The 25,552-nt window shown below is 39.1% G+C and overlaps 1 protein-coding gene across 1 annotated transcript in view; it reads right to left on the reverse strand.

Annotated features, from left to right (window-relative positions):
* Positions 1-25,552, reverse strand: part of LOC126295032 (plasma membrane calcium-transporting ATPase 2-like) — a 606,942-nt gene that overhangs the window by 514,358 nt on the left and 67,032 nt on the right. Inside the window, exon 4 of the mRNA XM_049987282.1 lies at positions 10,544-10,779. Within this exon, the coding sequence (XP_049843239.1) occupies positions 10,544-10,779 (236 nt within the window). The remainder of the gene's footprint in view (positions 1-10,543; positions 10,780-25,552) is intronic.

The raw sequence follows: 25,552 nt of genomic DNA on the forward strand, positions 1-25,552 counted from the left end.
AGCTTGAACACAGATTCCAAAGTGCTTGAGATTTTGACATGGCTGCATCTTAAACTTTTTTATATGAATGACTGAGATCTAGCCTTATCCATATCTTTCGAAGCTAATATTAAATGTAATGTGTGTGTCATTGCTCCCCCTTTCATTCAATTCCTTTGGCATTATCAGTTGATTTCAGTATATCTTACATCAAACAAACAACAATGGTAAACATATAATGTGTACTACCTTTTCTAATATTTAGAGTCAAGGTCATATTCACAAGACAGGTATACCTTCAGCACTTATTGTGCAGCTGTAACTACTGTGGAACTACTTTTGTTTAAATAAATGACTCATTCAATGAAGGTAAACACAAAGTATGAAATATTTTAAAAATCAAGAGAAGCATTATGCATGTTACAAATATGAAATATCTATATGTTAAGTATTTCAAATAAAACAGAAAATACTTTTTGAAGTAGCCAACAATGCCTTTGTCAAAACACACACACACACACACACACACACACACACACACACACACACACGCGACCACAGTCTCTGGCAGCGGAAGCCAGACAAGAGCAGCAGTGCATGATGGGAGTGGCATCCAGGTGGGGATGAGGAGGAGGCTGGGGAGGAGAAGCGGAGAGACAGCAGGTTAGAGGTGGGCGATGGTGAAGTGCTTCTGGAGAGCATACAGGAATAAGGTGGAGAGAGGACAGGACAGGACAGGACAGGACAGGACAGGCAGGTGGAGTCGGGAGGTTAGATGGGGGGTGGGGGAGACAGGTGTGGGGTGGGGAGGTAGAGAGCGTATTTCACTGAAAAGGAGAGAAGTAAACAGACTGGGTACATAGGTGGAATATTGGGCTATGTAGTGCTGGAATGGGAACAGGGAAGGGGTTAGATAATAAAGGACAATGGCTAATAAAGGTTAAGGTCAGGAGGGTTACAGGGACATAGGATAGGTTGCAGTGAGAGTTCCCACCTGCACAATTCAAAAAAGCCGATGTTAATGGTAAGGATCCAGATGGCACAGGCTGAGGAGCAGTCATTGAGATAAAGTACGCCACGTTGAGTGGAGGGCTCAGAAACAGGGTGATCCAGTTGTTTCTTGGCCACGGTTTGTCAGTAGCCATTCATGTGGACAGACAGCTCATTGGTTGTCATGCCCATGTAGAATGCAGCATAATGGTTGCAGCTTCGGTTGTAGATCACATTACTGGTTTCACTGGTAGCCCTGCCTTTGACAGGACAGATGGTGTTTGTGACCGGACTGGAGGTGGAGGGAGGATGTATGGGACAGGTCTTGCATCTAAGATCTAGGTCTATTACAGTAAATGAGCCACGAGGCAAGGGGTTCAGAGCAGGGTTCGTGTAGTAATGGACAAGGATATTGTGTAGGTTTGGTGGGTGGAAGAATACCACTGTGATATCCCAACCATCTCCTTAGGCCCACCCAGTTGCCTCTCCCATCATGCACTGCTGCTCATAGTCTGGCTTCAGCTGCCAGAGATTGTGGTCATCTGTGTGTGAGTTTTGTGTGACAGTCTTTTTGTTGTGCCTATCTGTGAATCAGCATCTCTGCTATATGGTGACTAGCAACTAACCTTTTCATAATTTTGTTACATTCCATACAAGATTTTTCATTGTTTGTTAAAAATAGATATTCTGCATTCTGTTTTTTTTTTCCATTTCAAACACATGTATCTTGCATAAGTCACATCTCTGTTTATGTTCCAGGTTTCAATGTGATGACATTCTGCATTCACAACAGCCTAGAACTGCACTAGAGATATTATTTCATGTTTGTTTGCAGCACTTTTTGAACAGCAAACTATGGAGTGTTCAGCTGTAGTGTCACAGATTGAGCACTGCTTGAAGATCACACACAGTGTCCAGCTTTCTCAGCAATGGCAACAGTAACTCTTCAACAATTTGTGGCACAATTGGCTGTTGGCCTCTTGTAGGACCAATTCCCAAACTAACAGCTAATTTGAACTTCTGAACCGTGTTCTTCCACCCTGGTGCAGAAAGAAGACCTCTTCACATTCCTTTAATGCACACTGATACTTGCAAATAGCAACAGGGCTGTTGCTATTTCTATCATTTTGATAAAACAGCTTTGAACTAAAGACCTGCTCACCTTGTCCAGATCCATGTTGACTGACTGCAACTATAATAGACACTGATGCTTGGTTTTTACCACTATAGTGCCATACCAGCACTGACACCTCATGGCAAGTCCTGGCACTAACACTTAACAACACAAATCCTGCACTGTCTGAACATCATTCCTATAAAGCTGAGCACCTGTACAGTAAGTAGTTCTCCATATACACTGACTCAAGTAGCAAAAGTTTAATTGTAAGTACCCTGTAGATAATATCCATTTTATTATTTTTTGGAGAACTTTCATCCACTTAAAACTAGAATACAGTAACTGGCTAATAATTCTCATCCAAAAATGATTTTTTTTTTTTTTTTTGAAAGATTTTATGATGCCTTCAGCTGCCATTCTCTTGATTTTATGTATGATTGTAAAATTTTGGCCTTAGGCCATTTTCAAGTATCTAGAATGAAAGCATTATACATTGGATACATTAGTGACACGTGATTTTGATGTAGGAACAAGTCATACCTGTAGATATACCAGGTGCATTATAACTTACTTTATGGATGATTTTTAGTAGTAAATTACATCTTGTATGTCATTGCACTACAACTCCATGTTATAATCATAAAATAAATCCAAGATTTTTTATGCTATTTTAAGAGCACAGTACTTTTGAGCAGTTGTTGCAAAGATCTTATATATAATGCCCGTGTTTTAAAGTTCTTAACACTAAGAAGATAATAATTGCTTCACAGAAATTTGTTACTTTACCAGAATATGTTTTGTTTTCAATTACATTTAATTATTGCTCATCATTGGTGATTGTATGCAATTTCTTTAAAATAACCTATAAATAGTTGTTCTTTTATTGTGGGAGCATGTCATTTTTGAATAGTTGTTATAAACATCTTATATATGAAATCCATCGCAGTACTCTAATGAAACAGCACTGAAAACCACTAGAGTCAAGTAAAAAGTGCTTTATGGTTGCATCATGTTTCTCATTAGAGTCATATGTATTAATGAGTGTACCGGTGATTTTACACTTTATGGCTCTGTAATGCAAAAGACAGATTGTTACCCTGGTGCCTTAGAATGAGATAGTAGAACATTGTCTAGGAATTTCCCAGGTCTTTTTGCTCATTTAAATCCCTGTCTGACTGATCTATCAGATGAAAATCAAACAATGGAAAATCCAGGATTGAATGTAACAATACCAGAGAAGGACAGTTGCTACTCACCATATAGCAGAGATGCTGAGTCGCGACAGGGACAACAAAAAGATTCACACAATTATAGCTTTCGGCCATTAAGGCCTTTGTCAGCAGTAGACACACACGCACGCACGCACGCACGTACACACACACACACACACACACACACACACACACACACACACACACACACACACACACACAACTTGCACATACGTCTGCAGTCTCAGAGAACTGAAACCACACTGTGAGCAGCAGCAACAGTGCATGATGGTAGTGGCGACTGGGTGGAAGTAAGGAGGAGGCTGGGGCAGGGAGGGGGAGGGGTAGTATTTATTTATTTATTTATTTATTTATTTCATGTGCCGTAGATCCCGTATTGTGAGCACGCCACATGAGATGTGGAATGAGTCAAACATACAAAACAACAAACATACAAAAAGATACAAAACAGTCATCATTAAATATATATAAAATGTCCTACATAACTGCATATAGTAAATACAAAGTTTAGACGAAAAACAGATATTGTACATATAACAGCAGATTTCTTTGAGTGTTAGTACAAAGTTTCATGTTTTTATTTGGAGAAAAATTGCAAGCACATTTCTTTGTTAACAAGATGGATAATTCTATCTAAATGCTATTTCCCTTTTTGCATCATAAAACTCTTCTAATGTATAAACAGACATATTTAACAAATATTCCTTTAGTTTTGCTTTAAAAAGAGATTCATCTTCTCTTAAACATTTTATCTGGGCAGGGAGATGGTTAAAATTTTTTGTTCCTGACCATTTGACATCTCTCTGAACAACTGTCAGGTTCTTAAGTTCACAGTGAGGATTTTATTTCCCTCTTGTATTATATTTGTAATAGTTCTTATTTGATGGAAATTGTGCAGGGTTCTTAATTACAAAACATATCAGCGAATATATGTACTGGGATACAGTGATCATTATTTGCAGCTTTTTGAAAAGGTTACGGCATGATGTCCTAGAGGGTACTCTGCACATAATTCCAATAGCCCTTTTCTGGACCACAAAAATTTTCTTTGCCAAAGCTAAATTTCCCCAGAAGATAATTCCGTAACACATAACGGAGTGAAAATACCTATAGTATGCGGACTTCACAGTGGTTAAATCTCCAATGGAAGACATCATTCTGATAGCATACATAGCCGAGCTCAATTTTCTTAGGGTCTGTTGTATTTGGAAGGACCAGTTCATTGCGCTATCAATATGTACTCCAAGAAATTTAGACACACCCATTCTTTCTATTGGTTGATTTCCACATGTTACATTTATTTCTCTCACTTTTTTTGTTTTTGTATGGAACTGGATAAAATTTGTCTTACTTGCGGTTAGAGACAGACCATAAACACTGAACCAGTTAATCACTTCAGAGAGTATGTTGTTAACTGAGTCCTTGAAATTAACATCTGATTTTCCACTCATGAAGATGGTGGTATCATCAGCAAAAAGAGTAAATTTGCAAGGCAGGCTTGCACACAATGGTAAATCATTTATAAACATAAAAAACAACAGTGGCCCCAGAGTTGAGCCTTGAGGGACACCACAACTAATAGAAGTCCATTCAGACTGAGCGGAAGTATCCCTTGACTCATTTGAGCTGTTTAAAATTACTTTCTGTTTTCTTTCCTGAGGATAAGATTGCAGCCAGTTACCTGCGACACCCATTATTCCAAGTAGTTTGGCTTTCTGCATGAGAATGTGGTGATCTACACAATCAAATGCCTTTGGTAAGTCACAGGAAACACCAATTCCTATCATTTTTTGATTTAGACATTCAATTACTTCATTTGTAAGTGCATACACTGCATCCTCAGTTGAACAGCCCCTTTGAAAGCCAAACTGGCATTAATTTTTCTAGAATTTTAGAGAAGGCTGTTAACAATGAAATAGGGCGGTAGTTAGTGGGCTCAGCTCTATCACCCTTCTTGTGTAGGGGCTTCACAACGACATACATGAGTCTTTTAGGAAAAATGCCTTGTTGAAAAGAAGCATCAGAAATATGGCACAGAATAGAGTTCTTACACTTTAAAGACCAGACGACTGTTTGAATTTCCTCTACAGCGATAGAATTAATGTACATTTCTGGTATTATGTTGGGGTATGCATCCTGACATAAAGTTATAGCTTCCTCAACAGAGGGCCTACAGTCCATTTGTTGGGTTACTGACAGGAAATGTTTGTTAAAAATTTTAGCCACACTTTTTTGATTTTCTATTAAGTTACCCCCATGCCTGATTTTTAGGTCATCTGTGTCGTTTATTTTTGTCTTTGTCTCACTTTTTATAATGTTCCAAATTGTTTTCATTTTATTATTACATTTATCTATTTTCTCCTTATAGAAAAGGGCTTTTGACTTCTGTATTATTTTCTTTAACATTTTGCAGTACAATCTATAATGATTCCATTTTTGTGTATCATTAGTTGTGGGAGTGGCACACAGTGAAGTGTTGCAGTTTACACGGAAAGCAGAAGATAAGGTGCAAAGGGGGGAGAGGGTAAGTAGCAGAAAGGAGAGAAATAAAAAGAAATTTAAAGACTGGGTGTGGTGATGAAATGACAGCTGTGTAGTGCTGTAATGGGAACGGGAAAGGGGGGGGGGGGGGTGACTGACGAAGGTCGAGGCCAGGAGGGTTACGGGAACACAGGATGTTTTGCAGGGAAAGTTTCCACCTGCGCAATTCAGAAAAGCTGGTGTTGGTGGGAAGGATCCATATGGCTCAGGCTGTGAAGCAGTCATTGAGATGAGGGATATCATGTTTGGCGACGTGTTCAGCAACAGAGTGGTCCACTCTTTTTTGGCCACAGTTTGTAGGTGGCCGTTCATGGAGACAGACAGCTTGTGGGTTGTCATGCTTACATAGAATGCAGCACAGTGGTTGCAGCTTAGCTCGTAAATCACATGACTGAATTCACAGGTAGCCCTGCCTTTGATGGCATAGGTGATGTTAGTGACTAGACTAGAGTAGGTGGTGGTAGGAGGATGTATGGGACAGGTCTTGCATCTAGGTCTATTGCAGGGGTATGAGCAATGAGGAAAGGGATTGGGAGCAGGGACTGCGTAATGGTGGACGAGTATTTTGTGTAGGTTTGGTGGACGGTGGAATACCACAGTAAGAGGGGTGGGAAGGATAGTGGGCAGGATATTTCTCATTTCAGGGCCTGATGAGGGGTAATCTAAACCCTGGTGGAGAACGTAGTTTAGTTTCTCCAGTCCCAGATGGTTCTGAGCTATGAGGGGAATGCTCCTCTGTGGCCAGACTGTGGGACTTCTGGAGGTGGTGGGAGACTCTCCTGGCCTTGGCCTTCGTTAGTCACTGTCTTCACCCATCCAGCCCCCTCCCTGTTCCCATTACAGCACTACACAGATGTCTTTTCACAGCCACACCCAGTCTTTTGTTTTCTTTTTATTTCTATCCTTTCCGCTACTTACCCCCTCTCCTCTCTGCACCTTCTCTCCTGCCCTCCGTCTAAACTGCAACTCTTCACTGTCCACCACTCCCACCATACTATTCTTCCCTCTCCTCACTCCAGCCTCCTACTTACCCCCACCCAGTCGCCAATCCCAACATGCACTGGTGCTGCTGCTCGCAGCGTGGGTTCAGGTCTCTGAGACTGCAGATGCGTGTGCAAGTTGTGTTTGCGTGAGTGTGTGCGTGCGTGTGTGTATGTGTGTGTCTACTACTGATAAAGGCCTTAATGGGCAAAAGCTATAAATGTGTGAATTTTCTTGTTGTGCCTATTGTGACTCAGCATCTCTGCTTCTGATCTTATAGATGCAAATTTCAATTTCTTTTATTACATCCATGATTTTTCCTTTCTGTAACTCATGTAATATTTGAAGTGATCTATCTATATTAGATATTTTGTGGTTGGTATCTTTGAAGTGTGCAGCAAATCTGGATGTATTATTGTTGCTTATTGTAATGTGTTCTTTAAATTGTGTACTAACTTTTCTTCTTGTCTGTCCAATATAAAATTTTGGGCATTCTTCACAGTTACTTTTGTAGATTCCTGATTGCAGTTCTGATTTATGTGGTATGTTCTCAATAATCGTTGTAGATCATTAGTGGTTCTGTTATTTGTGTATAATTTTGTTTTCTAGAAACATTGAGTAATTTTGTGGGAAATAATAGCTAGGTATGAAGGGCTTATTTCAATAGAGGTACAAGTCCATTACCTTCACTTTTCTGTCTATGATGCTTCTGAAATTAATGGTTGAAACAAACAGAAAGAAAGGTTCATCTGTAGCAAGAAGCCATATGCTCAAATATTTCTGGTATCTCAACTGCACATTTTTCAGCGCACATTTAACTTTCGGACCCTGTATCTCAGAATGAACAAAAATGGACTTGTACCACTATTGAAATAAGCCCTTCATGTGGCCATACAAGAACTTTATTTTTCTGAAATTCGTTTTTGTCTCTGGTTAAAGTTATTTCATCTATGGGATTGGCATGTGTTTGGTTTTCTTTTTGTATAATGTGACTACCAAGTTCTTGAGATAACCATTGTCTATAGTTACATTTCAGAGAAGATCTAGTTCTCTGTCAATTTTTGCTCTTTTAGTGGAGAGTTGGCACAGAGTGCCCTATCTTTGACTCTGACCTCTTTGAACTGTTCTTGTTCTACGTCTCTTGGCATGCAACTTGTGTACTGCCATGTTTTGTTCCTCTTGCTTTGTGTCTAATAAATGCATTTACAATATTTAAAGTGTGTTATTACCAACCTGCAATACATGATGACCACAGTGCTGACCCTGACAACGTTATTTTCTGCTTTTCTTCATCATTAACAGACTTTGTGTGCTAGCCCACATTGTTTCGGAACAATGTATCAACCAATGTCATGCGGTGCTAGTGCCAAGCATCCTGTTAACTGTGCTTGTGACCATGAGTGGTCAAGTGCACCTAATGTGTGTTTGGTTGAAAGTGAACAATTATTTATGCCCAGCCACCTAACCTTAACTGTCCCAACATAACCACCGTCAAGTGTGACCAGCTCAACAACGGCCACAGCACGGACCGTGTACGTTGCCTAGTGACACCGTGGATGATCACCCAGTTAAGGATGTTGTGGTTTACACCTCAGCTATGCAGTCTCCTTCGGTTTGGTTTGATGTGCTGACAAAGTTCCATAACTGTGATTCAAACATTGCTATGCACAAGGTTGCACAGTCTTACATGCCTAGTGTTGCAGCATTCCTCCACGCCCCTCCTCCCGCATGCCATCTCAATGACGCCAATCGCCTAGACCGTGCCAGTTTCCGTGACCATTGCTCTATGGTTACACCATGACCACCTTCGGTCCGCTTTTGCAACTGCACCAATGATTCTGCCCGGTTACCACGTCAGCCCCTCCCCCGTGGCTGTACCGCAACTGCCTTCCACCCGCTGTTGCAATGGCTCCGGCCATGACACCCACACAGTGTTCATTCTCAGGCCTACAGTTGGGACACACCGTGCCACCTTTTGCACCGGCGTACTCCACACCGTGTTCTACATGTTCAGCACGACTTCACTCTCTGCCTCCTTGGCAAGGCTTTCCATAAAAGCATCTCTGCTCAAGCGTATTACTACACAGCTCTCTGGTTTGTCAGACATGCACACACAAATCGACGAACTTCGCACCCAGAACGATGTGTTACATGAATGCATTGCCTCTGTCTCTGCTGAACTGTCACACACACGGCATATGATATGTTGCCTATCCGCAGAACTGCATCAAGGCGAACCAACTCGAACATCTACTGCGTCTTCTCACCAAATTGCTCCTGCGCTGAGCATTCCTCTGCCTGTTGCAGTTTTTGCATCGCCGACACTGAATCTCCAGGACAAACCTGCTCATGCTACACTGGATTTCTCACACTGTGCAGCTACTGAACCCCGCCTTTCTTCATCGACTACAGCCAACCGCTGCCTAAGCTGCCCAGATCTGGCAAGGTCAGTGAACTGATGTTTCATCTGGCCCCCTCTCTTGTCAACCTCCCTTCGCGAGTATCGGCTATCAGTAATGGCACACGTCATGGGATTTGCACCACAGATGGCCCACCTGTACACTATAAGACCAGGTGCCTTAACGCTTCAAAACTTCTGCATGCTGTGGAAATCATTTATTCCTACATCAAAATCATAAGTGTCACTAATGTATCCAATGAATAATGCTTCCATTCTAGATACTTGAAAATGGCCTAAGGCTGAAATTGTACAATCGTACACAAAATAAAGAGAATCGCAGCTGAAGGCATCATGAAAACTTGCACTAAATTCATTGCAGCTGTAGACCCTGTCACACTGAAAATGATAATTTTGTAAGTAACTATACTGTATTTACTTTAAAATTAAGATGGAACTAAAATCTCAAAATTGGGAGGGAATTTTTGAAGCTCTTGGTAAGTGGTGAAATTTTTAAATTAGAAGTAATGAAACAGGGACATGGAAATTCTTGCAATTTAATCAGAAAAAGGAAATGTTATTGAACATCATGATTCTAATTATTTTAATTAAAATGTCAATCAATATGTCACGAAGAATCTGTTTTGAAATTATATATATCTCCTTAACACAACTGCAATTGAACTCACAACAACAACTGAAAAGTTACAAAATTTATCATCGTTGAAACCATGTGACCCACTTTGGTTCAGTATGGCATAATAAAACTCTGTATGTCTCACTATGTTTTAGTTCAGGCTCAGTGTGGGTTATGGTGTTTACTTTGTTACACAAGCAAAACATCTCTTGCTTAAAATGTTTTTAATTAATTGTGTGGGTTGGATATTTTCCACCTGATGTGATACATGAGCAGTTGTAACCACGATGTGTCATTTTATTTCTGCTTTACAGACTGAGACCAATTGATTTATCATAGAAAATAGGTAAGTACTTCAGTCACTGTTTTTAACATTGTTGCTTCCAGTGATAACATCTCGATATTACTAGCATATTTGCTACAGGAATCAAATGGTTGATAACATTTATTTACTAAAGTACTTAATTCTTTATATCATGTGATGTTGTTGTAATTTGTTAGTAGGAACAGCAGTTTATTCTCAATGCTTGTTAGCACAGATTTAATTGAGAAAAGCTTTCTAAAAACTTCAGTAACCCCCAAAAAAAAAAGATAATTCATACTCGTGAAACAGCAGTTGATATAAACATTCATAGAAATCTTAAATTGTTAAACAAGTGGTAACTTACCTGGCATATGTCACCCACAACAATATCACGTACAGGAATCAGGTGGATGTTACCAGCTCTTAGCACAGTGTATCTGTGTTCAATTTCAATCTTCTTTTGCAGGCTGCGAAACTGCTTTTCCTTTGTATAATCATTGACTGCTGTCACAAGTACAACCACTGTCACAGACAGAAGGATGGCCAAGCCCTCTATCCATCCATGAGACTCATCCTTATCGATTGCGACACCAGCTTCCTCTGCAAAGGTGAATAACTCGATTACTGCAGTAATTCCACTCCACATGGCACTTGACTTAGTAGTATACGATACTAGCTCTTACCCGTGGCTGTGGTCACATCAGTAGTTTCATTACAATGTGTGTTCATGAGTAAGTTAGCTATTAATTTATAATATATCTGGTTATATAGTGGTGTAGATATGGCTCATATTTGAACGCACCACCAATAAAAGCCTCCCATATTCTACATCTATAGGCATGATGTCTCTCTGTTTGTCATACAGCATTTAAATGTTGCCCCTGCCGAGAGTCTTTAAGCACTTCAGAAGCTGTTTAAGAGATGTAATGTTCACCATCTAAAATACAATAGGCTTACGATTGTTCTGTGTCTCTCTATCTCTTAATGCCACACGACATTCTGCATCCAGCAGATGAGTCTGTTCCAATATTTGTTGGGTCTGAGTAACTATTGCAATCCGAGTTCTCTTAGAACTATGCACTAAATTAGACTTCTATTTGTGAGGCATAACAAGGCATGAGTCAGGGAGAGGGGTGTGTCTCATGGTTTGGAAGGAGGCATTCAGTTTGCCAACTAGGAATGGGGGAAGGAGACTGAGCAGGTATGCGGGCTAGGCATATAATGCACAATTATCATCAACCAGTGGAGAGTGGGCACACGCTGCACGTCATGTTAATTTGGAGGGGTGACAGGATGGAGGAAGGGGAAACAGTTCAGTGGCGGCTACAGGGACAGTGAGTTACTGGAGGCTATGGACAGGATGATTACAGGAGTGCAGGATGTGTTGTAAGGGTGACTGATTATCTCTCATCCTGCCGTAAAATGAGGGAGCTGCAACCCAAAATCCTTCCCACTCCTCCTAAAGTGGTGTTCTGTAGCCCAGCCAATCTCCATAACATCTCTATGTCATTCCCACTCCCGCCACTTGCCACAGGGATTGTATGTCTGCCACCCCTCCCATCCACATTCCTAGCCTGCAAACTAGCTGCCTTCCTATGAGCCACAAGGCACCCACCCCCAAAACCTCCCCCTGACTCCCGCTTCCCTCTCCCTCTACCTGCCACACCTGATACTACTCCCACCACAACTTGTCAGTTGTCAGCCTACCAAAATACAGCACTCACACTGTCAGTCCAGTTGGCACTATATAGTGCCGTGTGTGTGTGTGTGTGTGTGTGTTTAATCTAGGTTGTAAATGGATAACACCAAAAGCTAGCAAGTTTTCTTTCTTTTTCCGTGTACCTGTTGACAACCCGACGCTTCTGCCTGTCGATGATTGGTCTCCTTTAATGCATAAGTATTCTACAATTAACATATTCACACAGTAGGACAATAATTTACTCCATAGTGATAAATTGGCTTGCTATCTGACATGCAATTTAGTAAAACACTTATTGCTAGGACAGGGTTATTGTTTACATTATTATTCATGGTTATTTATGCATAAGTTTTGTAGTGCCCTTGCCCCCTCCCCTCACTCCTTCATATTTCATAATTTATGTACACTATGATGTATGTACACAACATTCATGGAGGCTTATTATTAACTAACACAATTTCTATGAATTCATGTGTCAGCTTTAGTTTTTATAAAAGAGAAAAGTGCATTACATGTGCCAAAGTGCGTTAAATATGGTATGAACATGGACATCTGTCTGTGGCATCACAGCTACTCTTAAAGAATTTTCCCCCATATCAAGGGGAATAATTATTAAATGATAGCACTAGTAAGCTTAAGTAGAATAATATTTAATTTTATTCTGACAAGCATTTATTTAATGAAGTGATGGATGAACCTTGGAATAATTACCGAGATAATTGTATTGAAGTACTGTATACAGACATGTAATAATAGTGTGAAGAGATCTCTTGTTCTTGCTCCTGGTTTCTGTCCACCCTTGCTCTCTCTCTCTCTCTCTCTCTCTCTCTCTCTCTCTCTCTCTCTCTCTCTCTCTCTCTCTCTCTCTCTTCATTATCTTACTTATGTTACTACCATTCTCATTATTAGCAATATGAGATTGTCATTATGCTGCATCAATACATATAAGCTTCGTAGAACCTGTTTCACATTAAAACATCTAAAAAATGTTTTCTGCGTATAGACTAAGTTATTTAAGCATCTGTTCAGTTAAAAGTGTAGTAAACAAATACCAGTAACAGAAAGGGAAATATTTAAATATGGAAAGTTTTTGTTTGATTCACGATCTTTTTATGTGCCACATTGTGCATGATTATCATTTAACTGTCACACTCATTAGAACCCGCAATCATATTTATTTTCTGATGTCTGATAACCTTTCTGAATAATGTTTTCTGAAGGGAGAATATTATCTCTGCTTGTGGGCGCACAAATAAAACTCCCAAATGTATTGTTCTCCAAACAAACTGTGGGCCACAGCTAATTTCAGAGATCTATCCAACACAGTGATAACAGCAGTATTTATTCCTGTCCCTCATGCAAATTAATCACAATAAATCAAAAGGACCTATTTTCCAGTTCTTCTTATAGTGTTGCTGACAAATATTGGATTTTCAATAAATCATTAACGTAACCTTAAGTTTGCGTATTATTGGAGTTCATACTTAACTCGAGTATTAGTTCAAATTGGAGATGGTAACAAAATCTTTGTGCTCTGTTGTTGGAAAGCCAAAAGTGGATGAATGTGGCCCTTCTTTATAGGAAATTTAGCTGAAGTGAATTTTATCAGAAATTCCCAAACTGCATTGTGCACCACAAGATGGCAGGGTTCTGGGAAGTCTAGGGGATCATGTTGAATCTGGTTTTTTTACTTTGTTAACAGAATAAATACTATTGGTAGCTTCTGTAGGGAGAATAAGTGTCAATTTCAAATTTAATAACATAATTTTAATTAATGGAAATGGGAACAGCAGGAATAATTCAGACACATCTAGAAGAAGCAGATACGAATGATCTGAAATTAAATGCCAATTAGCAGGAAATTCCAGACTGAGCGATAAAAAGCACAAGTTCTATTATGAGTAATGTAGAACTACCAGTAGAATTTGAAGAGAAAGTGGTATTACCGTGCCCATCATTAGGTCCATCTGCAGAATTATACAAAGGATTAGCATCATTATTAAAACAAAATTTCGTCCATCTGATGAACAAACAAAAGGTACAAATGAATGAAAATTTTGTCTACCGTGCAAAAGAACAGACAACAAAACTGAATCAAAATTCTGAGCGTTTTGCAAATGAAAAAATGGGACAAATCAGTACACATATTCAACAGCAAAAGGAAGGAAGTTTTGAATGTTTTACCAATGAACGAAGAGTACAAGACAGTAATGGGATTCAACAGCAAACGACTAACAATTTCAAGCGTTTATCAAATGAACTGTCTACTCATCTTGTTAGCTTAAAAATAAAACTTAGAAACAGTTATGACTGAATTAGCAGATCTAAAAATTGCATGTAGAGGTTTACCAGTAGTGGTAACACAATTAAATCATATGTCAAGGTATTAAAAGACACTCAGTCTGAATTACAAAGTACCCTGCAGTAGCTTTCTAATCAGAGCAGTCAGACAAATAATTTCATTAGCTGGCTGCATGAAAATGACAAATCACTGAGTGCCTAACTGCTCAAAGTAACAAAATTAAATTAACTTGGTTACATGAAAAAGAACTATCAGCTGTCGAACAGAATGTGAGTACAGGTGTTGTAGACAATCACAGCGAGGGTGGCACAGGGATAAAAACTGAATTACGTAAACTTAAGTCTGTGCTTACTCATGAACTATTGCAATGGAAGGGAAGTGTAGTAGTAGCTCAAGCAAGCAAGCTGCAGCAGGAATTATGCAACGCACATTATAGTAGGGGGGGGGGGGGGGGGGCAAGATTATGGCTGGAGTAGACAGTGTTAACAACAAATATTACTTTGTTGCAACCCAGGACACTATACTGTGATGAAAGTAAGAATGTTAGTCAGTATGTAAACCACTCCCAATGTGAGATGGAGGTGGCGTATGTTTTGTCCTCAGTTCTGCTTCAAGAAAGTCTTTTAAAGCACTGGCAGTTCCAAGCTTTTGTACTCAAAAAGAAACATCCAGACACTGTTGTGTTTGTGGAAAGCTTTCATGGTGTGCTACTTTAAGTATGGACTGACACACAAAAAATACAGTTTTTTAGAAGCATGCATATATAGGGTGATGGAGCCCTTTGAGAATCTGATATCATAAATCAATGCAATTCTTATGAACAATTTGAAAGAGATTTTCTAGCTAAATACCAGTTTCCCTGTATTTAGGGACACTTGGGAAAAGAAGAATAGAATAGAATAGAATACAATCTTTATTGTCACATGACATGTTATATACAATCATTCGATTGAAACATTGGTGACTCGTCAATGAATAATTCTATGCCTACCTAAGTATACCTACAACAACTACAACAAGATACATTAAAATAATGCATTGTGGATGCTCCCACAAGCACATAACAACATAAAAAGATAATTACATGTTAGAGTTCTTCCTTTTTCTTAACATTTCCACAGTGGTTTGAAATCATTCTTTTAAAGTATTTATCATGTTTGTTTCTGGAGTTTATAAATATAGACATACTCCAAAGACCACATACTTTCTTAATAGTAGTATATATGTTTACATCTAGATATTTAGATACATAGTTTATAAGTATGGACACATATAAAAAGAACATATACCTCCATTAAAAGGGAACATAAGCATACACATCGAACATAATGTAGAACAAACAGGAAAACCAAGCACATGAATATCTCCTACTTGCCTTCCTTGTTTATAAAATCATCCACACTGTAGTAGCATTTGCTTTTTAAGTACTTTTTAGTGTTTGCATAAGTGGATTCTAGCTTGCAGTCCTTCAACTTTGAACAGATTTTATTGCCAAGCTTCAAAGCCATATAATATGGCATATTTTCAAATAATGTTAACCTGTGGCAAGGTAACATGTAATCTTGTTTGTGCCTTGTTTCATAAGAATGTGAAAATGAGTTTCCCTCAAAAAGATGTGGGTTTTTTAAACCAAAGAGAAGTGTTTCGTATATAAACATGGAAGGAACTGTCAGTAAGTCAAGGCTTGCAAATAAGGGTTTGCATGATTGTCTATTGTTTGTTCCAGTCATAGCTCTGATGATTTTTTTCTGTAGCTTGAACACTCTGAGGAGGCTTCCTTTTTCAACTCCCCAAAAAAATTATACCATATCTTACAACTGATATAAAATATGCATGATACACAATTTTCCTAACACTTAAGTCAATTACTTTGTTCAGAACCCTCATTGCGTAAACAAAACTATTTAACCGTTTCAGTAAGCAATCTACATGATTAGTCCATGTCAAGTTTTTATTTATGGTCACTCCCAGAAATTTGACAGAATCTGCAGTTATCAGTTCTCTGCCTTCATAACTTAACTTTGTTACATATTCAACAGTTTTTTTGGTCCTGAATTGTACAATTTGTGTTTTTGTTAAGTTTAGTTTCATAGCATTATTATTTATCCAGCTTTCTAGTTCTTGAAGAGTCTGTTTTGTTTTCTGTGCTAATTCTTCAGTGTTTTTGCAGCAGACTACTGCTGTTGAGTCATCTGCAAACAGAATCGTATCTGAAGTTACCTTACCTGGCATGTCATTTATATAATATAGAAATAGTAACGGGCCTAGTATGGACCCCTGGGGGACTCCTGCTTGTATTTCCTTCCAACTAGAGCAAGCTTTCTTACCCTTATCTTGTATAACTACTCTCAGTTTCCTATTTTTGGGATACGACTGGAACCAATTTAAAGATTTTTCATGGAAGCCATAAGAAGCTAATTTGAGGAGCAGCTGCTTATGGTTTACCATATCAAATGCCTTACTCAGGTCACAGAAGATACCGGATACACTCTCCTTGTTATCGAGGCATTTGCTTATTTTAGTGATTAGTTCATTAATAGCATGCACAGTTCTTCGGCCCTTCCTGAATCCATACTGATTATTAAGAATAATGTTATGTTCTTTGTTATATTTCTCTAGTTGGTTACAAACTACTCGCTCAAATATTTTAGAAATAATTGGTAATATTGATACTGGGCGAAAATTTCCTATCTCCTCTTGTCTGCCCTTTTTGTGAAAAGGTCGAACTTCCGCATACTTCAGCCTATCCGGAAAGCAGCCCTCATCAAACGATTGATTTATTATGTGACAGAGTTGGGGTGCAATATTATCACATCCCGCCTTTATTATTTTTGTTGGGACTTCATCCCAGCCCACAGATTTGAGATTTTTTTAGGAATTTTATAATGTTAGCCACCTCGTAGCAGGATACCTTAGTGAATTTAAATTCTACTGATCTGTGCTGCATTATATTGGGACTTACATGTGGAGGAGGGAGTTTGTCAATTTTGTTAGAATTTATGAAATACCTGTTGAATTCTTCACAAATATGTCTGGAGTTTGTAATCATTTCCCCATCTATTTCTAATTTATGACTAAAACTTCTTGTTTTTTCTGCACCTATTTCACTCCTGACAATTTGCCATACAGCTTTTGATTTATTTGTGGCATCTGATATGTACTTACTGTTCGCCATTTGTTTTGCCTGTTTAACTACTCTACCAAATATTCTTTTGTATTTGTTTACATAGCTGACAAACTCTGCATCACGGCTGTTCTTTGCTTGCATGTGCAGTTTCCTCTTTCTAATACTAGATATCCTGATGCCTTCAGTTATCCATGAGTTATTTTTACAGTTTTTGTCACGTGATGTTATGAAGGGGAAGCATTCATTGAAAACACTCATGAATTCTGATCCAAAAGCATTGTAGTTTGTATTTACTGAGTTCTGCTTGCTGAAAGACCAGGATGTTTCATTTAGCCTTGATACAAATGTATTCACATTGTGTTGGCTAAAGTTCCTGACTCGTTTCACTGTTACAGTTTTTTCTAAATTTGGCAATGAGAGAAAAGTATAAAACCCACAATGTTAAAACAGTAAACAGGGACTTTACATAGGTACTTCGAGAAATATATAAACAAAATCAACTATTGGGTTGATGCAGTATCAAGCAAAAATGTAATGCACATACTGAAAGGGAAACTGCCTCTGCATTTAAAGGAAAATGCTATTACATTATTCAAATAGGACTAACCTGGGATACTAGATGTATACAGAGAAGGCCAGCTCGAATAGTCACAGGTTTGTTTGATCTATGGGAGAGAGTCACAGAGACACTGAAGAAACTGAACTGATAGACTCTTGAAGAAACTATCCCAAGCAGGTCTATTACCAAAGTTTCAAGAATCGGCTTTAATTGACGACTCTAGGAATATGCTGCAATCCCCTATGTATTACTCACACAGGGATCATAATGATGCAACTAGAACAATTACTGCCTGCACAGAGGCATCCAAACAATCATTCTTCCCTAGCTCCATATGTAAACGGAATGGGAAGAGACCCTAATAACTGGCACAATGGGACATACTCTCTGCCATGCACTTCATGGTGGTTTGCAGAGTATAGATCTAGATGTACATGCAAGAGACACAGGTATTGAGCAATTCATGACTGTGCTTAATTCGATTGTATGATTGATTTGCTTCATGAAGAGAAAAAAACCTATAACCATGAAAATGTTAGCCATTCAGGCAGGGGAAATCATCAACAGTGCAGTAACCATAATAGTAACCATATTGGCAATAAAAATGGTAATTATATATTATTCCCACAACAAAATTTAAAGCATAGTCAAGCCAATCAGGGTGTCAATATGTCACCATTAATAAAAAAAAGAAAATATGATGAAAGATAGAACCATAGTTATAGGAACAAAAACAACAACAGTAAATCAGGAGAGACTTGGCAACTCACAAAGTAATTAACAACAAAGTTCCATGTCCCAGAATGTTAGTCAGCATTATCCCAGTCTAGGACAAGGAAGAAGCAGTAACACCGTTCCGAACAGAAGGCCAGAAAACCAACCAGTATGATGAATAGAAGTGAGTGAAAACAACCAACCGACAACAAGTAACTCGTAAAACTAAAGTCGTGGCCTCATATAGTGGTCCGCAGTTGCATATGTGTCAATACAGGTGAACAACTCAATTTAATCAGGTACAGTAATGGGCAAGATACAAGTAACGAGTTATTTTATGATCCTAGCCCACATAATGAATGGTATGACACAGTAGTGCAGGCTGCTTTTCCTGTTACAGAATAAAAAGTGTGTACAATTGTAATTACTGATACAAGTGCATTTGCAAATGTCTTTTCCCTTGGCCTGCACAAGCAAATATGTGAGAAGGGCACACATCCAACATTAGCATTTCAAAACTGTAGAGTGACAGGCACTACTGGTGCCAAATCAAATCGATACAGGCAATGGACCATTTCAAAACACATTCTTGGTCATTAATAATTTGTCAGCCAGTTGCATTTTAAGAATTGGGTTCCTGCAAGAGGAACTTGTAAAAACTGTCCTGTCTGTAGGCAAATGTTTTATGAGGGTTGATGGTAGGATACTGGTTGAGGACTTAATCAAAATGAAAACAAAACATGGTAAATTTTGTCAGAGGGTAAAGTTCAAGTTTGCAGGTACTAACCATATAATATGGAGCTTCCTGCAGATACCAATGACACTAAATGTAGAATCAGTTTTTACAGTCATCAGGATTTGGAATCAACATTACAAGGCAAGACCCTACACTGATTATTTAAGTGAAGACCAAAGAAGTAAAGTCAATAGCTTATTATATCAAATTTAGAAATTTTCACTGAAAACCAGGTGCAATCAAGAGTTGCGTATATCACATGCATGTTAAACCACAGAAAACACATTATCATTCCATCTACTCAATTCCCTGGACCAAAAGAGAGGCAACATGCAAAGAAAGCAGAAAGAAGGTTGATTGGGGTATTATAGAAACATCTCTTTCACCGTACAGCAGTCCACTATTACCTGTAACTAAGGCAGGAGCTTGCATACACCTGCGCTGTGTGCAATAGACATAAATAGCATTACAACATTTTTATGAAAAGGGCAGTTGCTACTCACCATATAATGGAGGTGCTGAGTCACAGATAGGCACAACAAAAAGACTGTCACAAAATAAGCTTTCAGATAACAACGCCTTTGCAAACGCAAATCACAGACACATAACCACAGTCTCTGGTAGCTGAAGCCAGACTATGAGTAGCAGCAGCAGTGCACGATGGGAGAGGCAACTGCGTGGGGGTAAGGAGGAGGGTGGGGTGGGGCGTGGAAGGGATAGCAGGGTAGGAGTAGGGGATGGTGAAGTTCTGTTGGGGAGTGTGCAGGGACAAGGTGGAGAGACGGTAGGGCAGTTAGGTGCAGACAGAAGGTCAGACTGAGGGCAGGGTAGACAAGGGCAGGAGAGAGGGGAGGGGGGGGGGGGGGGATGGCAGAAAAGCAGTGAAGTAAAAAGACTGGGTGGAATAGAAAGCTGTGTAGTGCTGGATTGGGAACAGGAAAAGGGCTAGATGGTTGAGGATAATGACTAATGAAGGCCAGGAGGGTTACAGTAATGTAGGATATATTGCAGGGATACTTCCCACAAGCGCAACTCAGAAAATATGGTACTGGCGGGGAGGATCCATATGGCACAGGCTGTGAAACAGCCATTGAAATGACTGACATTGCATTAGGCAGCATGCTCAGCAACACGGTGGTCTAGTTGTTCCTTAGCCACAGTTTGTTGGTGGCCGTTCATGCAGACAAACAGCTTGTTGGTTGTCATCCCCACATATAACGCAGCACAGTGGTTGCAGCTTAGCTTGTAGATCACATAACTGGTTTCAATGGTAGCCCTGCCTTTGATGGGATAGGTGATGTTTGTGACACAACTGGAGTAGGTGGTGGTGGTGGAAACATGTATGGGACAGGTGTTACATCTAGGTCTATTACAGGGATATGAGAAATGAAATACGGGTTTGGGAGCAGGAGTTGTGTAGGGATAGATGAGTATTTGTGAAGGTTCAGTGGGCAGCAGAATACCACTGTGGGAGAGGTGGGAAAGATAGTGGGCAGGAAAGTTCTTATTTCAGGGCATGACAACAGGTAGTCAAATGTGTGAAAAATAATCAAAGGATGCCAAATCTGAAAACATTTACCATCTGCTGAACTCAAATAAAATGTGTACATAAGTACCAAATATGTTAAGAAATCATTATTAGTAGCTTTAAGTAACTGATGACAGTATATATTGGTTACTAGGAAATCAACTTTTGTGCATTTGCATGTGGATAGTGTGCATTCAATTTTGGCATGACTGAATGCCTTTGGAAATTGATTTGATTCTTATAATGCTAGTTACCTTTTCTTTTGCAGTTCACAGTATTCCAATGTACAAAGATTTTACAGAGGTCTTGAACAGCGGTTTCCTTAAATTAATAAATTTTACTGGCAGAAACACACTTTGAATGTGATATACCTACGTAAAGCACAGCCACATAACTCAATAAAATAAGGCCAAGAACAATTTTGCACTGAAAACTGAGAAAACTAGTCATGAACCAAATTGTACATAATGTAAATATGTTAACAACAATTCTGACCTTCAAGTAAATGAGTTATTTACCAAAAAGAAATATGATAAAGTGAACAGCTACACACAGCACATGACGGAAGCTATTCTAGACTTTGTTTAAAGAAAATAGTTTTGAACCTGTAATGGTATAACTGAAGGTTTTTATGTGGTATATGGTTGGAAATGCAATGTCAAAGGCAACAGACCTTGAACTGACCATACAAAGTAAGGTTTTACATTTACCTCAATGGATGTTTTGAATCAGGTGGGCAGGTGCAGCAACATGTGAACTAACTCTTTAAGTGAAATGAAAGCTGATGTGCTGGACTCAAAAGTTACATTAAAAGTTTACATTCACAAGTGAACATTGTAATTGCAGCTAACTGTTGTGTCCAGAGTGAAAGCATGGGTCAACAACAATGCTGCTGCTGCTGCTGATGATACTGATGGTGGTATGGTTTGTGTGGCACTCAACTGCACAGTACAAAATCCCAACCTTTGCTAAGTCCAATCTCACCACTTTCATCAATGGTGATGAAATGACGAGGACAACACAAACACCCAGTCATCTTAAGGCAGGTGAAAAAATAACAATGCTCTGCACTAGACCAGTTACATGATCGTGCAACATTTACAGGAAGTGGGAATGTCATGTATGATATTCTCTAAAATGGACACTCAACAAGTGCATGAAGTAAGATTATATCTGCAAGTAAAAGAAAGGGGGAGGGGGAGGGGAGAAGTGGGAGGGGGGAAGGGCAGAGGCAGATGGAGAGGCACAGTGAGATGTACAACATGTAGAACAATACCACTAAAACACAAAAATGGAGAAACCAAAATAAAGTTAAAAACTTTCGCCATGAAAAAAAAAAAAATAACAACATGAACAATGCATCCTTGTAAAAGTTTTTATACAAATGAAACATTATTTCAGCTGATGCTTCATGGTATGCTACTTGAACTCCAATGCAAAATGATTATGTTCCATGTATCCATATTTAATGAGATGCCCGACTTCTGGAAGAACACAACCTTGCTTATCCATTACGGATATTTTAGAACTGTGACTGGATATTGAATGTAAATAAGTTATACACAACTGCAACCAGTCACTTTTTGAATAATAATGCTTTATTCCATAAACCGGTTTTCAAACCTTCAGATGGTTTCGGGAGGATCTGGGAAGTTACATCATTACTGGTAGTAGCATAATGCTGTGTGCTGGTTCTATGGCAGAAAGATGGGTCACACTTTAATGTATCACCATGACTATAGCTTATCTGTCGATATGGACGTAAATTTAGTTTTTACTTACTGTGACAGTATAGGCGGCTTTTTTCGGATCTGTCTGCCTCCATTTTGATGTCCAGAACACTTTCACAGAAAGACATGGCATAACCTACTTTGTACAGAGATGTAATTTGTTGTTCTTTATATATGTTGAAGTCGATATAAGGGCAAGTATTTTAATGGCGATAACATGAGAGAAAGAGATATAATAAATTTCAGGTGATCTGATTTCTTATTTCTACTTGCATATTACAGTGTAAACTAATATAGCTCCTGTGAAAGCATTATGCTACTACCAGTAATTATATAACTTCCCAGATCCTCCCAAAACCATCTGAAGATGAACCTGAAAAGGTTTGAAAACCGGTTTATGGAATAAAGCATTATTATTCAAAAAGTGACTGGTTGCAGTTGTGTATAACTTATTTACAGAACACAACCTGTCCATCCTGCATCCACTCGACCACCTTCGATATCTTAGCCTACCCAAACATGTACCTGTCCACATCCACAGATCTTGGCATTGATCTGCCTCCCTGCTCACCTTGACAGTTTGACAGAAGTGTTCTACATTTAATGTCATCAAAACTGTTTCTAAATGTGTAACAACTTGTAATGATAACTGAAAAACTGGACAAACACTATATTTTTTATTTGTAATAAACAAAGACATTACTAACTACATCATCATCATTTGAGACTGATTATGCCTTTCAGCGTTCGGTCTGGAGCATAGCCCCCTTATAAAATTCCTCCACGATCCCCTATTCAGTGCTAACATTGGTGCCTCTTCTGATGTTAAACCTATTACTTCAAAATCATTCTTAACCGAATCTAGGTACCTTCTCCTTGGTCTGCCCAGACTCCTCCTACCCTCTACTGCTGAACCCATGAGCCTCTTGGGTAACCTTGCTTCTCCCATGCATCTAACGTGACCCCACCATCTAACCCTGTTCGCCCTGACTGGTACATCTATAGTGTTCATTCCCAGTTTTCCTTTGATTTCCTCATTGTGGACACCCTCCTGCCATTGTTCCCATCTACTAGTACCTGCAATCATCCTAGCTACTTTCATATCCGTAACCTCAATTTTGTTGATAAGGTAACCTGAATCCACCCAGTTTTCACTCCCATACAACAAAGTTGGTCGAAAGATTGAATGGTGCACAGATAACTTAGTCTTGGCACTGACTTCCTTCTTGCAGAAGAGAGTAGATCGTAGCTGAGCGCTCACTGCATTAGCTACACCTCGCTTCCAGTTCTTTCACTATGTTGCCATCCTGTGAGAATATGCATCCTAAGTACTTGAAACTGTCCACCTGTTCTAACTTTGTTCCTCCTATTTGGCACTCAATCCGTTTATATTTATTTCCCACTGACATTACTTTCGTTTTGGAGATGATAATCTTCATACCATAGTCCTTACATTTCTGATCTAGCTCTGAAATATTACTTTGCAAACTTTTAATTGAATCTGCCATTACAACTAAGTCATCCGCATATGCAAGACTACTTATTTTGTGTTCACATATCTTGATCTCGCCCAGCCAGTCAATTGTTTTCAACATATGATCCATAAATAATATGAACAATAGTGGCGACAGGTTGCAGCCTTGTCTTACCCCTGAAACTACTCTGAACCATGAACTCAATTTACCGTCAACTCTAACTGCTGCCTGACTATCCATGTAAAGACCTTTAATTGCTTGCAAAAGTTTGCCTCCTATTCCATAATCTCGTAGAAGAGACAATAACTTCCTCCTAGGAACCCATTCATATGCCTTTTCAAGATCCATAAAGCATAGGTAGAATTCCCTGTTCCACTCATAACACTTCTCCATTATTTGCCGTAAGCTAGAGATCTGGTCCTGACAACCTCTAAGAGGCCTAAACCCACACTGATTTTCATCCAATTGGTCCTCAACTAATACTCGCACTTTCCTTTCATCAATACCTGGGAAGATTTTACCCACAACGCTGATTAAAGAGATACCTCTGTAGTTGTTACAATCTTTTCTGTTTCCATGTTTAAAGATTGGTGTGATTACTGCTTTTTTCCAGTCTGATGGAACCTGTCCCGACTCCCAGACCATTGCAATTATACTGTGTAGCCATTTAAGACCTGACATTCCACTGTATTTGATGAGTTCCGACTTTATTTCATCCACCCCAGCTGCTTTATTGCACTGCAATCTATTGACCATTTCCTCCATTTCCTCAAATGTGATCCTATTTCTGTCATCATTCCTATCCCATTCTACCCCGAAATCTCAAACATTACTGATCGTATTTTCACCTACATTGAGCAACTCTTCAAAATATTCCCTCCATCTGCCCAAGACATTCACAGGATTCACCAGCAGTTTTTCTGACCTGTCCAAAATACTTGTCATTTCCTTCTTACCTCCCTTTCGAAGACGGCTAATTAAACTCCAGAATGGTTTTCCAGCAGCTTGACCCAAATCTCCAACCTGTTTCAAAGTCTTCCCAAGATTTCTTCTTGGATGCTGTAATTATCTGTTTCGCTTTGTTTCTTTCTTGAACATAACTTTCTCTGTCTACTTGAGTTCTAGTATGTAGCCATTTTTGATACGCCTTCTTTTTCCTTTTACAGGCTGCCTTGACTGTGTCATTCCACCAAGCTGTTTGCTTCTTCCTGTTTTTACACACTACTGTTCCCAGACATTCTTTAGCCACTTCTAGTACTGTGTCCCTGTACCTTGTCCATTCCTTTTCCAATGACTGTAATTGACTACATTCAACTAACTGGTACCATTCTGACATCGCTGTTATGTACTTGTGCCTGATTTCCTTATCCTGAAGTTCCTCCATTCTTATCCTCCTACATATGGACCTGACCACCTGCGCTTTTGGCCTCACAATCCCAATTTCACTGCAGATTAAATAATGATCAGTGTCATCAAAGAATCCCCTGAATACACGTGTGTCCC

This window comes from Schistocerca gregaria, chromosome 11 (genome assembly GCF_023897955.1).
Source record: "Schistocerca gregaria isolate iqSchGreg1 chromosome 11, iqSchGreg1.2, whole genome shotgun sequence".
Lineage (NCBI taxonomy): Eukaryota > Metazoa > Arthropoda > Insecta > Orthoptera > Acrididae > Schistocerca > Schistocerca gregaria.